Source organism: Eleutherodactylus coqui, chromosome 8, assembly GCF_035609145.1.
Source record: "Eleutherodactylus coqui strain aEleCoq1 chromosome 8, aEleCoq1.hap1, whole genome shotgun sequence".
NCBI lineage: Eukaryota > Metazoa > Chordata > Amphibia > Anura > Eleutherodactylidae > Eleutherodactylus > Eleutherodactylus coqui.
In genome coordinates, this window is record NC_089844.1 from 145,652,247 (window position 1) to 145,667,538 (window position 15,292).

At 42.9% G+C, this 15,292-nt stretch overlaps 1 protein-coding gene across 3 annotated transcripts in view; it reads left to right on the forward strand.

The window, feature by feature from the left end:
• The window catches only part of LOC136576960 (uncharacterized), an 80,468-nt gene extending 65,442 nt beyond the window's left edge, over nt 1-15,026 (forward strand). For all 3 annotated transcript variants that reach the window (XM_066576629.1, XM_066576630.1, XM_066576631.1), the window contains 3 exons: nt 660-859; nt 7,980-8,083; nt 12,729-15,026. In XM_066576629.1, the coding sequence (XP_066432726.1) occupies nt 660-859; nt 7,980-8,083; nt 12,729-12,922 (498 nt within the window). In that variant the 3' untranslated portion in view covers nt 12,923-15,026. The remainder of the gene's footprint in view (nt 1-659; nt 860-7,979; nt 8,084-12,728) is intronic.
• The last annotated feature ends 266 nt before the right edge of the window (nt 15,027-15,292 follow it).

The following is a 15,292-nucleotide window of genomic DNA, read 5'->3' on the forward strand; positions in this document are numbered from 1 at the left end:
GATCAAAAAGGCCGTACATTCCTCAAAATGGTATCAATAAAAACTACAGCTCGTCTCGCAAAAAATAAGCCCTCATAGAGCTCCGTACATAGAAACATTAAAAAGTTACAGGACTTTGAATGCAGAGAGAAAAAAAAAGATTTAAAAAAAAAGGGGTTTTATTGCAAAAAAGTGTAAAAACCTAAAAAAAATAAGAATTTTGGGATCGTTGTAACCGTACCGACCCGCAGAAAAAATGTAGTGTGTCATTTATGCTGCATGATTAATGCTGTAAAAAAAATCTATGGCAGAATTGATGCGTTTTCTCACCCTGTTATCATAAAAAAATAATAAAAGTTTTACGATATAGTCTATGTACCCAAAAGTGGCACCGATAAAAACTAGAGTTCGCGACGCCAAAAACATGTCCTTATACATCCGCGTCGACGGAAAAATAAAAAAGTTATGGCTTTTGAAAAATGGAGATGGAAAAATACCAAAAATCGCTTGGTCCTCAATGCCAAAATGGGCCATGTCCTTAAGGGGTTAATGAGATTCAACAGAAATGAAGATGAGGATAGAGGAAGAGCCTTCTGCCCCTTCCCCACACCATATTTTGTTTTAATATGAGCATTAGTTTACCTTCAATACTCTTTTTTTGTTTTCAAACATCTTTTCAGAATCAAATGTCAACGTCACGGGCCATGCAAGAAAACTTCATGGAACCAGTTACAAGAATTGTATTCCCTCAATTTATTAATATGGGCACAGACGAGATTCAGAAGTGGTGCGGGGTACTCCGTACTTTGATTCGTGCAATAAATGGAAACATGCTGAACAGGATTCCACTTAGCCTCACATGTGGACAGTGTGAAATTGTGTAAGTAGACCATATAATGTATAGCTTCTTGTGCTCTATACATGTCCAACATTATATTTGTATTTCCAAGTCAGGGCTTGTCAACGACTGAAAAGACCTGGCTACTTTCTTCGAGAAACAGTGCCACAATTGTCTTTGTGGTTGTGTTTGGTACTGCAGCTCAGCTCTATTGAAATGAACAGGAAAGAGATACAGTACCAGGCACAACTTATCGGCGCTTCTGGCACTGGTTTTGGAAGAAGGGTGATCACTGTAATGAAGACTTTTTTCATTTGGACAATGGGGGTTGCAGTTCTCATCCATACAGATATGCTAACTCCTGTGAGACATAATCTTGCCTTCTGTAGCCATGCCCATCTAGTGCAACGTATTTTCTTACAGTGTTGATCCAGAAGAAGGAAAAACAACTCCCATTAGGCAGTACATAATTGTTCTCCATCCCAATGTTAATTTCCCAGTATCAGTGGAGTATTTGCAGTAGATCAGTACTCAGTCCTGGGCTGAGTCCAGCTCAGTGTGAAATCTGTCAGACGGGCTCTCTGATGATGGAGAGCAGAGAGAGGGGCTGCAGACTGAGCTCACATTATGGAGTTCACACTGAGTGAGACTGAGCAGCCTGCAGTGTTTTAGAATACATGCAAGTTACAGAAGACAAAACTGTTGAAAATGTGTAATAAAATCATTATAAACCTGATTTTCAGACTAAAATATATCAATTTGATTAAAATTGCCCCCCAAAAGGTGTCCAAAGCCTTTAGGGGGAGCTATAAAACTCTCTATGCTGTAAAATCCCCTAAAGGTGGCTGCCACAGAAAGCAAAGCAAGCAGTTCAGACCCTTCACACTATGGGCTTAATAGACAGTAGCAAGCCTACTCTTTAGTAGTTGTATCATTCTATCTAGACCCAAATGAATCAACCATAAGAACATTTATAACCGGGGTAATATTTATTAAATGGGTCTCCATGATGTATAGTTTTCCGGTCCCTACGGTCTTGGTAAATATGACTTCTATCCCTTTTCAACTAACCAGGGGGACTTGCTAGGGCTGCCCTCTCTCCCCTCTCTTGTTTGCACTGGCCATAGAGCCATTGGCATTACTCTTTCGTCAAGATCCAATCTAAGTCATAGTAATAGGCTCAAGGGAAAACAGGGTTGGATTATATGCAGATGACTTGATTCTGTTTATGTCAAACCAAATTTTAAATACCTTGGAATCCATATATCTAGAGATTTTGCTTATAGCTTCAATTTGAATGTGGCTCCTCTTTTCCCTTTTCTTCAGAATAAATTTAAGATTTGGAGTTCCCTGCCCCTATTGGTAGCGGGTCGTATCAATCTTATTAAAATGATAATTCTCCCCAAATTTCTCTACTGCTTGGAACACGCAGATACAATAGTAACACTAAAGTTTTTTAATAAAACTAACTCTCTATTAACCTCCTTCATCTGGGGTAAGGCCAGAGTGAAACTCCGTTTGGAAACTTTACAGCACCCTAAAGATATGGCAGGCACGACACTGTCCGACTTTAAACTATATTATTTGGCGGACCAAATTAGATACATTCGCCACTGGCTTTCTGATTCAGACCTCCCAAACTCGGAACATCATTTGATGCACTTCTTGTCTGAGACCTCCCTCTGGATTGTACTGGAAAAAACTGACCCACATACTAGACTGCTGCTCCCAACACATAGATTGGCTGCTAGAGTCTGGCAGATGTGTAAACAGATCACTAGGTATGAGGGCACTCCCCTGGAAACCCCCCTATGGGGTAACAGAGCACTCCCACACTTGTTGAATCTTCCAGATACGCAATTCTGGATAGATCTTGGAATCACCTCCTTGGAACACTTGTACATAAACAGTGTTTTGGTCTCCTTTGAGCAGCTGCAGCAGCTTTACCAGATCCCTAGAACCAGTTTCTACAGATACCTTCAATTAAGACATGTTCTCAGCGCCCAATTCCCTAGGGGACCTAGGGGGTTAATCTCACAGATATATACGCACCTCAACCAAGCTGAAATTTCACACATGGAGCTGAGGGTCTTGGACAAATGGCAAGAAATAATTCCCTCACCAGGGGCGTACCTAAAGGCTAAGGGGCCCGGGTGCAAAAGTTCAGCTGCCCCCCCCCCCCTACATATGTACCCGTACGTATACCTAAACCGTGCTAATTTACAAACATGATGTAGCCCCTTGGTGTAAGCCTTCTCATCAGGACTCCTTTCCTTGACTACATAAAAACCTGTTGGTTATGTCTTAGGCTGCTTTCACACGGCCGCAAAAATTGTACAAGATTTGTGCATTGTAAGATGCACAAATCGCACATGAATATGAACCCCATTCTTTTGAATGCGATCATACACAGGAGCAATTTTTTTTGTTTTTTCTCTACATCGCATGACAATATGATGATGTGATGCGAGCTGGTTTTAACACAAAACCCCTCACATTAGCGAGTGTGATATGGGGCATAGTTTCACGCCCCAATATCAGACTTAATCGTGTGAAATTAGCCTAAGACCGGCTGCACACCGCTGGATTTGCATTGCGGAATATGGAGCGGGCATCCGCCCACGGATTCCGCAGAATGTACCGCCCATAGCATGCTATGGAAAAGCGTTTTTTCCTCTATTTTAGTGCAGATTCTGCACGGACGGCCTCCATTGAACTCAATGCAAGCCGTGCGACCCGCTGCCCTGACATTGCCGAAACGTGGCAGGCACCCGCGTCATCTCCTAGCGACGGCGCTGGAAAGTCAGTGATTAAAAGAAAAAAAACTGTACAGCGCGGGTCCGACAGCTCGCCTTGCGGACCATTCGCAGTACAGAAAAAAAGAAATTACAGTTATGCACGGATGCCAGCGGGGCACAGGGTTGGATTCCGTCGCTGGGCTCACACACGCAGAATCCGACCCAGTTGTGTGCAGCCGGCCTCAGACTGTGTTCATGGATTTTGCTGCATTTTTGAACCACAATTAAAATCACATCCAAAAACCGCATGCAGTATTATAAACCGCACGTGGATTCAACCAGTACATGCGGTTTTTAAACTGCATGCAGGTTTCTGATACGTTTTTCAGTTGTGTGTAAAGTGTTCAAATATACAGTATATACCCAGGGTATACCAGCTGTACATATACAATTATATACAGGAGAGGTGTAACTTATACTAGCTGTACATATATAATTATATACAGTATATACCCAGGTTATACCAGCTGTACATTAATAACTATATACAGGAGAGGTATAACTTATACCAGCTGTACATGTATAATTATATACAGGAGATACCCAGGTTATACCAGCTGTACATATATAATTATATACAGGAGAGGTATAACCTATACCAGCTGTACATGTATAATTATATACAGTATATATCCAGGCTATACCAGCTGTACATATATTATATACAGGAGAGGTATAACTTATACCAGCTGTACATGTATAATTATATACAGGAGATACCCAGGTTATATCAGCTGTACATATATAATTATATACAGGAGAGGTATAACCTATACCAGCTGTACATATATAATTATATACAGTATATATCCAGGCTATACCAGCTGTACATATAATTATATACAGGAGAGGTATAACTTATACCAGCTGTACATATATAATTATATACAGGAGATCTCCAGGTTACACCAGCATGGTACATATCACTATATACAGGATGTATATCCCCCTATATCCCTGTATATAGTGGTATGTCCCATGCTGGTGTAACCTGTGTATCTCCTGTATATAATTATATATATATACAGCTGGTATAACTTATACCAGCTGCACATATATTATTATATACAGGAGATACACAGATTACACCAGCATGGTGCATATCACTATATACAGGATGTATATACCCCTCTATCCCTGTATATAGTGGTATGTCCCATGCTGGTGTAACCTGTGTATATCCTGTATATATATACCAGCTATACATATATAATTACAATTCCTCCTCTACTCACCTCTGCAGCAGTCTCTGGGCAGCCTGTAATGGAAAGTCCCGTCCTTTGATCACATGACCAGAGCCTGGTCATGTGATCTGCAGCCACAGGTCCTCCTGCAGGTCCTGTGCATCCAGCGCTCCGGAGGTGAGTAGAGCCGCCCTAGCCCCTCCCCCTGGTAATCACTGGCCGGCAGAGACTGATAGACTGCAGCTGTGACCAATCACAGCTGCAGCCTATCAGTGGGAGGGCCGCGCGCCGTGGGAGTCTGCAGCCTGTAATTGGCTGCCGACTCCACATGTAACAGCCCTCCCCTCTGTGAGGGCCGACCTGCGGCGCTGCCTCCCATCTCTCCCCTCTCCCTCCTCCCCTCTCCCTTCTCAGCCATCATGTGGCCGACAGCTATGGGGCCGGGTCGCCGTTGCGACCCCTGCTTCCCCTCACCGTACGCCAGTGCCCCTCATTCTCTGAAGAGGAGTGGAGTACCACAATGTCCTCCTACACCTCAGTCTCGCCAGCAGCTAACAACAAGATGATTCAACTGCACATTATTCATCAATGTTACTTGACACCAAGCAGACTCTTTAGGATGAATAGAACCCCTAACACGCAATGTCATCGCTGTCAGGCACCCAACGCTAATTTTAACCATCTGATGTGGAGTTGCCCGGTGGTACACTCCTTCTTGACAGAAGTTACAGACTTTTTGGAACAACTATTGGGGGTGCCACTTCCACCAAACCCTGCTGTATGTCTGCTAGGTATACTGGATGAAGAGCAGTGGCAATTCCATATCTGTATTATTTTTGGTGAGGTGCTGTTTCTGGCCTGCATGGCTGTAGCATTGTGCTGGATGGATAAGAGACCCCCGACGCTCCCCCAATTGTGCAATCTTGTCAATTCAGTTCTTCCGTATGAAAAAATAGTATATAAAAATAGAAAATGTCCAGATAAATTCTACAAAATCTGGGGGATTTGGTGTGGCTCATCAACCACAACCCACACACAAAATGCATTTCAGCAATTGGTGGACCAAACGAGATCTTTGAATCATCCGCGTGCCATTTAGTACTTATTTTATGAGGTATCTTTTCTAATTTGTTATGTTATACAGTGTATACGATGTTAAGTAATTGTAACAGTTTTGTAGGTTTGAACTGTGCTACACCCAGATTAATATAAGTTGATATGTTTTATATTCTCAATAAAACGAATTTAAAAAAAAAGAACATTCATAACAGTACCCATGGTCGTAGACTATCTGGAATAGTTTCCATGATGTTAACACCACCCAGGCTTTATTTTTTATGCTGTAACTCTTGAACAATTAAAGACAATTTTAAAGGAATTCAAATGTATACAATACAGCATTAGGCCTTAGTCAGACGGGCGTTTTTAGCCGCGATTTGCGCATGCGCATGCGTCTGGCGATTTTATAAAACCATTGCTTTGCAATGGTATTGGACACATGAGCGTTTTTTTATGCGCTCGTCCGGTAAATTATAGAACAAAAAATCGCAGATCGCAGCTATCTGCGATCTGCGATTCCTGTTCTCTTCTCTATATGCGCTCAATGGGGCCGGCGGCAGCAGCGCCGACCCCATTGAGAACATATAGAAGACAAATCATTCTTCTCTGCCACAGCTGTAACAGCTGTGACAGAGAAGAACGATGTTTGCCCATTGAATTCAATGGAGCCGGCAATACAGCCGCTCCATTGAAAGCAATGGGCTGCCGGCGTGCGCGGGGTGAATTGTCGGGAAGGGCTTAAATATATAAGCCTTCCCTGCAATTCATCCTAAAATGTGTTAAAATAAAAAAAAATTGTATACTCACCTTTCCGCTGCAGCCGGAGTCCAGCCGCGGCCGCTGTCAGTTCTCCTGAACTGCTTCTCGGCACTATTCAGCCGGCGGGGCTTTAAAATCCTTAATGCTGAAAGAGCTTCAGAGCAGTGGAGGGAGAAGACAGACTGGACGCGCCTGAGCCCCAGCAGCTGAGGAGAGGTGAGTGTATATATATATATATATATATATATATATATATATATATATTTTTTTTTTTTTTTTTTTTAAACACATTCTAGGGATGATTTTTCAGGGAAGAGCTTATATTTAAAGCCCTTCCCTGAAAATCCCTGCAGGGCTTGCAGCAGCCCATTGCTTTCAATGGGACTGCAGAAGTGCCAGTCGCATTGAAAGCAATAAGAGAACATTGCGATCCTCTGCCACAGTTGTGGTAGGGAATTCTTTATTCCCCTCAGGGATGAAGAATTCTTTTGCTGCATCTATCACAGATGTGGCAGGTGCAGCAGGGAATTCTTTTTCCTTGCAGGGGGGGGAAGGAAACATTTGCTGTATGCGGCAGATATGTTCTTCATCCCCGCGGGAACATGGCAGCTGCGGACAGGTACATTTTTCATTTTTTACACTAAAATTCTTGTTTTTCAGGGAAGAGCTTATATTTAAAGCCCTTCCCTGAAAAACAATTCAGTGATGCCGGAAGACCATTGCCTTCAATGGAGCCGCCGGCAGCAGCTGCAGCTCCATTGAAGGCAATGTACGGACCTTCGTACGCACGTGTTTTTGCGCGTACAGGGGTGCGCACCTATGTACGCACAAAAACATGCTCGTGTCAAGCCACCCTTAGTGAAGATATACAAAAATATATACAACAGAGGGTGGACAAAAATATGAAAACACCGTACGCAATGCATGCCCCAAATTACATGGGATCATAATTCAATAAGACATGTAGTGACCAATTTTAAGTGGTGGTAATATGACACAGATGCTGCTGGGCAGAAATAAACATCTGTTCAAGCAACAAGGTTCCATTGGTCAGGGGTTTGAGCCACTCAGTTGCTGTTACCAGCTAGCTCCCAAAACCATCCAGAGCAGGGCAAGAGGTGAAGTAAACACAAATTTGGCAGGAAAGCTCTCAGTCAGGCAGGGGTCAAAAGGGCAGCTCAGTGCTAATGATTAAATCCCATGCATTTCGTATAGTGTTTCCATATTTTTGTCCACCCCCTGTACTTCTGTAAGCAATTTACGTAAATGGGTCCCATATGGTGATCATTAATTATCAAGCAACTACTCAATTTTTACAGTGTAGCGACTGATATATCTTATGACACCATATTTGTCTTGCAGTAATCAATGGTTTGGCGATTCATTCGCTGTTCTCAACCCTGTACAGAAAAAGGCTATTGCAGAGTTCCAGAAAAGCTATTTGTCGTACCAGCTTAGCAATACTGGTAAGTAAAGCTTGTGTGAAAACGAGCTGTATTCTATAGTGTGGTCTGGAAAATAATCAGCAGAACAAAAAAAGGCACTGGATGCAATATATTTTGCAGTATAAGAGCCACTTCCCAGTTTCCATCTTGTCCAAGGTGTTTGCTGTGTGTGGGAGGGAACTTAAAGGGAACCTGTCACCTCTCTCCAGGACCCTAAACTAAGTTATGGTGCTGTTAACAGATGTGACAGGGAGCCGGGTGCTGTACTTCCTTATACTTACTGACCCCTGCGTTGCTTCTCTGTCAGCCACCGAAGATGGCGTGCCGCACTGCAGTCCGACACTTTTCAGATTGCCTTGCCATGCACATGCTCTCCCATGGACCTGTATAAGAGAGCGCGTGCACAGGACTCTGAAAACAGATTTTCCTGATGCACGGTGACTTCAGAGGAGGAGAGAGGATTAAAAAGTAAATCACCCAGCTCCTTTTCATGCCCCCTAACAGCACCATAACTTAGAATGTGGTGCAGGAGGGAGGTGACAGGTTCCCTTTAACCCCTTCATGACATGGCCTATTTTGGGCTTAAGGACGCAACAATTTTTGGCGGATTTTCTTCTCCGTTTATCAAAAGCCCCATCGACGCGGCCGTATGAGGGCTTGTTTTTTGCGTGGCGAACTGTAGTTTTTATCGATGCCAATTTTGGGTACATAGACTATATTGTAAAATTTTTTTTTTTTTTTAATGATAGCAGAGAGAGAAAACGTATCAATTCTGCCATAGATTTTTTTATTTTTTTTTTACACCGTTAATCATGCAGCATAAATGAGACTTTCCATTTTTTCTGCAGACCGGTACGGTTACAACGATACCAAAATTCTAACATTTTTTTTAGGTTTTCCCACTTTTCTGCAATAAAAACCCTTTTTTTTGGAAATCTTTTTTCTATTCTAAATTGCTGCATTCAAAGTCACGTAACTTTTTTATTTTTTGATGTACAGAGCTCTATGAGGGCTTATTTTTTGCGAGACGAGCTGTAGATTTTATTGGTACCATTTTGGCGTACATACGGCTTTTTTGATCACTTTTATTGCGTTTTTAGTGAGGCAAAATGCTAAAAATGAGCATTTTGCCTCAGTTTTTTAGCTTTTTTTTAAGCGTTTTTTTCCGTGCACAGTCAAAAGCATGTGCAGCTTATTGTACGCATCGTTACGGACGCGACAATACCAAATATGTGGGGTTTTATTTTTTTTTTACCTTTTTTTATGCTAATCTTTGAAAAAGCATAAAAAATGGTTTTTTTACTCTTTTCTTTACATTTTTTTTAATTCATTTTTTAAATCTTTCTTTTTTTTACACTGTTTGTGTCCCTCTGAGGGACTTTAACCACTTCCCTGATGATCGCTGTCATAAGGCATGGCAGAGCTACTGCTCTCCCATGCCTTATTGCTCATACAGCGATCTCAGGCATAGGCAATACAGTGTCTGGCGTCCTGTTGCCATGGTGACAGGCCGGGCTCTCGCGATGACATCGCGAGTTCCGGCCGGAGACACAGAGGGAGCCGCGCTCCCGCTGTGAACTCTTTCCCTGCCGCGATCTACTTAGATCGCGGCAGGGAAGGGGTTAACAGTGGCGGGCGCATCTCTGATGCCCCCCCGCTGTTGCAGCGAGACGCCGGCTGTGACTGACAGCCGGCTCCCGCTGCGGGATAGCGCTGGATCATATGTGATCCCGCGCTATCTCCAGGACGTAAGTTTACGCCCTGTTGCGGGAAGTACCCCGCTCCCAGGACGTAAACTTACGCCCTGCAGCGGGAATGGGTTAAGGGTGTTTTGTCACTGTTTATGACCTATCGTTAGGATAGGTTATCAATAGGAGATCGTTGAGGATTGGCCACTCAGCATCCCTGACGATCAGCTGATTGTCTGACTCTCTGTCAGTACAGAGGGGCCTGACGTTCACATTGGTGGTCAGGGCCAGAAATGTAATAGTCTTCTTCACTCCCATTGAAATCCTTGGGAGTGAAGCCGTCTATTACATTTCTGACCCTGACCACCAATGTGAATGTCCGGCCCTGTTGGTTAGGGTTGAAAGTGTAATAGATGGCTTCACACCCATTGATTTCAATGGGAGTGAAACCTGCTATCATACCCTCTATCTGTGCAGTGGGGACATCCAGCCCCACTGCAAGGATAGAGGGAAGACAATCAGCTGACTGGTGGAGAACTGGAGCAGCAGGTCCTTGCAAATCTGCTATCCCGACAATAGATCATTAATAGTATCAAGTGACAAAACCCCTTTAAGGAGATTTTCCATGACTAGAAGCACATGGCTGGTCTCTTCTAGAAACAGCACCACTCCTGTCTATAGACTGTGTTTGCTGTTGCAGCTCGACTCCATTGATGTGAATGGGGCTGAGCTGCAATACCACAAATAACCTGTGTACAGCTATGGCACTGTTTTTGGAATAAAGCAGCCATGGTTTTCAATTCCGGACAACTGCTTTAACAAAGCTAAGGGTAATTACTGTATTATTCGCTTTATAAGATGCATTTGTCGCATCGGCATTAGTTAGTATGATCACGTGTTTGAACGCGCGATCGCGTGTACTTAATTGCGGTCGCACTAATAAACTCGTGATCGTGCTAACAAATGTGCGATCAGTTACGAGTTTTCTCTCCTCCCCACTGCTGCCCATGCGTACTGCTGATTGGTGGTGAGCACCAGCGGGAACTGCTGCTGCCCCTTTCCCCCCTCTAAAATGGGGTGTGTCTTATCATCCAGTGCGTCTTATAAAGAGAAAAATATGGTAATAACTCAGAATCCTACTAGTGTAAAATATACAATAAATCTTTTTTTCCAGAAGGAATACAGCAGTTTCTATAATGCCACTTATAGATGGCTATCCTGTAGAGATTTGAAATACGACATGTGTAGTAGATAACAGGCTCCGGTACGTCACAATCCAAGGTGGCGTATAACTCCAATGGTCTGGATTCTTTCACCAAGATCCAAATATAGGACTAAGCACTGGTCAGTTGAGACATCCTCAAGAGAGCGTCATGGCAAATTCCAGGGGTAAAAATATAGCCACGGAATAGAAATAAACAACACCAAAGTAAAACAAAAGTTACCAGCGCTCCAGTGCTAGAATAGTGAGGATAAGATGATACAGGAGTATTGCAGGAGGAAAAAGATGACCACTTACTTTACAGGGGTGCCTTGTAATCGGCACCCCCGGATCCCAGAAGGCAGGCAAAATCGTTAGGTGCAGCAAGGAAATGATCTTTTATTAGAATGCGACACGTTTCGGCCTGGTCACGGGCCTTTCTCAAGCATAAAAAATATATAAAAAGACATAGTATTTGTTATGTGTGCTGCTGAGACAAGTTGTACTATTGTGATTCCAGCAGCACAGCACTCTCAGGGTTAATGACTGAGCTGGCTGGGTGTGGTACTTTCTGCTAGCCAATCCCCTGGATCTGTGCTCACATATAAACCCAGCCCCTGGTCAGTCTGTATGGTCCCCCCAGGTGAGCCGTCACGAATGCTTGTCTGGTGAGGTTTGCAGTGTGACTTGGTTCATGTCCGTTTGTACGTTTAAATTCTGTCAGTTTTGTGTTAGCTTGCTGTGTGACCTGCTATCTGTGCCCTGTCCTGTTGCAGCGTGCGGTGTGAACGGTGTCCGGTTCTGCTGGACTCCTGGTTAGTGTAGGGACTAGCAGTATAACCAGGAGCCGTGAAGTGGCCTGCTAGCTTACAACATCTTGTACAAAATGTCAACCAATACCTGGTATTTATATTCAGCTTCCAATCTGTTACTAGTGGTTGCATGTTGTGTGCAGTATATTCTGTCCCTGTCTTGTGGCATGTGAATGCATCCTGTTCTGGTGCGTGGCTCCTAGGATCAGCTAGGGCCCAGATCCGAAGACCGCTGGGCTGGCCTTATTGGGACAATGTCCCCGCTCAGGTAGGGCCACTCTCATTCCTCCTTGTAGCACAGGGTCAGTTGCCTGAAACCGGTGTGAGTCCCATGTGACCCTGGTGATACCCGTGTGCATCCCCTTTGGTCACGATCGTGTGGGTTCCGTGCTTTGCCTGCCCACACGATCATAACAGTATTTATGTATAACACCAACCTCCTATTGGAGCATTCACTCAATTGCCTGTCCACCCAGGGGACGCTATTCAGCCTTTTTTGATGACATCATCTTCTCAGCATGGTCCGTGGAGCGTCAATAATGACGTATTGTGGAAGTGTTATACATAAATACTATGTCTTTTTATATATTTTTTATGCTTGAGAAAGGCCTGTGACCAGGCCGAAACGTGTCGTATTCTAATAAAAGATTATTCCCTTGCTGCACCTAACGATTTTGCCTGCCTTCTGGGATCCAGGGGTGCCGGTTACAAGGCACCCCTGTAAAGTAAGTGGTCATCTTTTTCCTCCTGCAATACTCCTATATCATCTTATCCTCACTATTCTAGCACTGGAGCGCTGCTAACTTTTGTTTTACTTTGGTGTAATTTATAAACAAAGTATACTTGAATATTGCATAGGTCTCATAGGTCCTAAAGACTATACTATGCTTCCTTGCTAACCTAGAACTGCCACTTTTTGGAAGGAAGATCATGACACATTGTGTGCTTCTTTTTTTTGTTACCAGGAGACGCATGTACTATGGGATACTCAAGTCCAGTGGCTTGGGGATTGAATTTCATCGGACAATCATTCTGTGGAACAATCACAAGTGACGAAGCCACGCTTTATAACCCAGCAATGGCACCAAACGTTTATCAGGTGTTGTGCAATGTAAAAACCACCAGCTTTGAGATTATCTCCAATAGCATGACTCCCTAAGCCATCATCCATCACCCATCACTCTGACAAGTCTCCATAGAAATACCTTACCCATCACCCAGGCAATGTATTATTTAATATCAATTTACAACTACCTTCAGTGGTCTGGCAATTCCTAAATTACCCACTTAGAACATCTTAAAGGCCGAGATACTGTTCTTATAAGAGAACTACAAAGAAATTGAAGCCTCGTCAGTATGTTTATTAAAAAAAAGGTCCGATGCCAATAGTTTAGATTAAGGATTCCTGTGACAAGAGATGTTCTTATTTCTGCCCCCAAGACAACACTTCACATTCCTGTGCTGCTGTAGCTTAGTAAAATGCTGGAGACATTGGGCCTCAAAGTAACCAATCAGAATCTTGCTGTCATTTATGTAGGATGGTAATGAAATGAAATAAGGGATCTAATTAGTTGCTGTCTTTCCAATTATATTAATATGTTGACAGATCAGTAAGACAGTAAAGGGCCCTTTACACGGGACGAGGGCCGGGCAAACGATGCCCGACATTTGTCCCCACACATACTAGCTCTCGTGCTGCTGCACAGCAGCTAGTATCACTGGCTCACAGCGGGGCGGCTGGAGGAGATTTCTTTCCTTTCGCTCCCCCGCCCCTCTCCATTGACATAAGACAGCAGTCGTTCAGTACTGAGCGGCTACTATTTACACTGAACAATCAGCGATCAGCTCATCGTCCATCATTTATGCAGCATAAATGATGGACGTTTAAAAAAAAAACAAAAAAAAACATTTTGCCTTCGACAAGGAAGGTAGACGCCATTTTAACAAAGATAAACCATATTTGCTGTACAGTTCAACATTGGATTTATTGTCTTTTGACTGTATAGAAAGTAATTTCTGGATCCTGAAAGAAGCTAAAAGGTCCCTTTGACCCATATATGATGCGGCTGATAATATAAGATATGTGTGATAGTTGGGGGTCCTGTTACAGATTTAGCATCAGGCCACATAACTACAAGTCTTGAATCTGCTTATATTCAAATCTCCGGCCCAGGATGTGATATCAATATTTTAGACTGCCACAACTCTAGTAACTAGGCCAATAGAAGACATTCTAAGAATGAATTAGCAATCAGATGTAAAAGGAACCTGTCATTATGTTTCAGCCCCATAAAGTATGATATAGGTCTCAAAAGTGATGGAACGGTGAGTCCGGGGAGCTGTGTTTCATACTCACTGAGTATCCCGTTCCTGCCACGTGTCCCCGTGAAGTTGCTGTGCGCACATAGCGTGACTCTCTTCACCGTCTGTGTGCATGCACTCTTCCATAGAGATGAATGGGAGAACTTGTGCAAATAGCCAGCTGAATAGAGTCACACTGTGTGTATGCAGCAACTCTGCGGGGACATGTGGCAGGAATCCCTCCCCAAACTTCAAATTCCCTCAGCTTTGCTCCCCATAATGTGGTTTAGGGGACTGAAGCATAATGAAAGGTTCCCTTTAATGAGAATCATCAAGCCAAGCCATTGTCTATCCATTGCTATTTACCTAAGTGGGTATATGGAGATGCTACCGTAGAATCAAGAGTTTTGGACTATCCTGCAGCATCTTTTCTCTCGAATGTTTAGTTTGATCAGTAGCAAAACATTTTCTTGTAAGATCACAACTTTTCCTGTTACCTTCTGAATGTGTAACCTCCAATTTAACCACAATGAAGACCAATGTCCAGCCTCCAATGAAGATGGCGATTATCACCTTAGATGCATATACAGTACTATAGTGACATCCATTACTGCTGCTGGCTCAGACATTATAATTATTTTAATTAATGATCATTGTGGAATAAAGCCATCATTGCACTTATATCAATAAATAAAATCTCAGATTAAAGCTCTGATATATCTCCCTATGAACGGTTATGCAATGAACTGCACTAATGTATCAACCATTGATCTTGCCAAAGCAACAGAAGTATTGTATTACTATATTTGATCATTTCTGTGATTGTAAAGATGAGCCACTCACGGCGTTGATTGTTCATTCACTGTATACCCTATAAGACATTGCCAGCAACTCTCTTCAGCTTTGCTTTGTCTCTGTGGCTATCTGCTTATAATAAATATTCTTTAAAAAAGAAAAAAAAACGCCTTGGTATATCTTTCACAGTGTTTTGTAGTAGAGTGGTGTCATTTGTATGTCTAATCTAAACCTGCTGCTACTGGTTAAACTAAACTGTGAGTTCACATCCAATAACTAAGAGTAAAATGTACCAACTAAAGTTTGTTGGGGAGATGGGTGCTCATGACCTGGTAATCATGGTAGACACAATGGTAGACTATTCTGCACTGTTTATACTGTGGTGGTAGGGTCAACATAGCATGACTTTGTTTATTGTCATTTCTACTTTTGT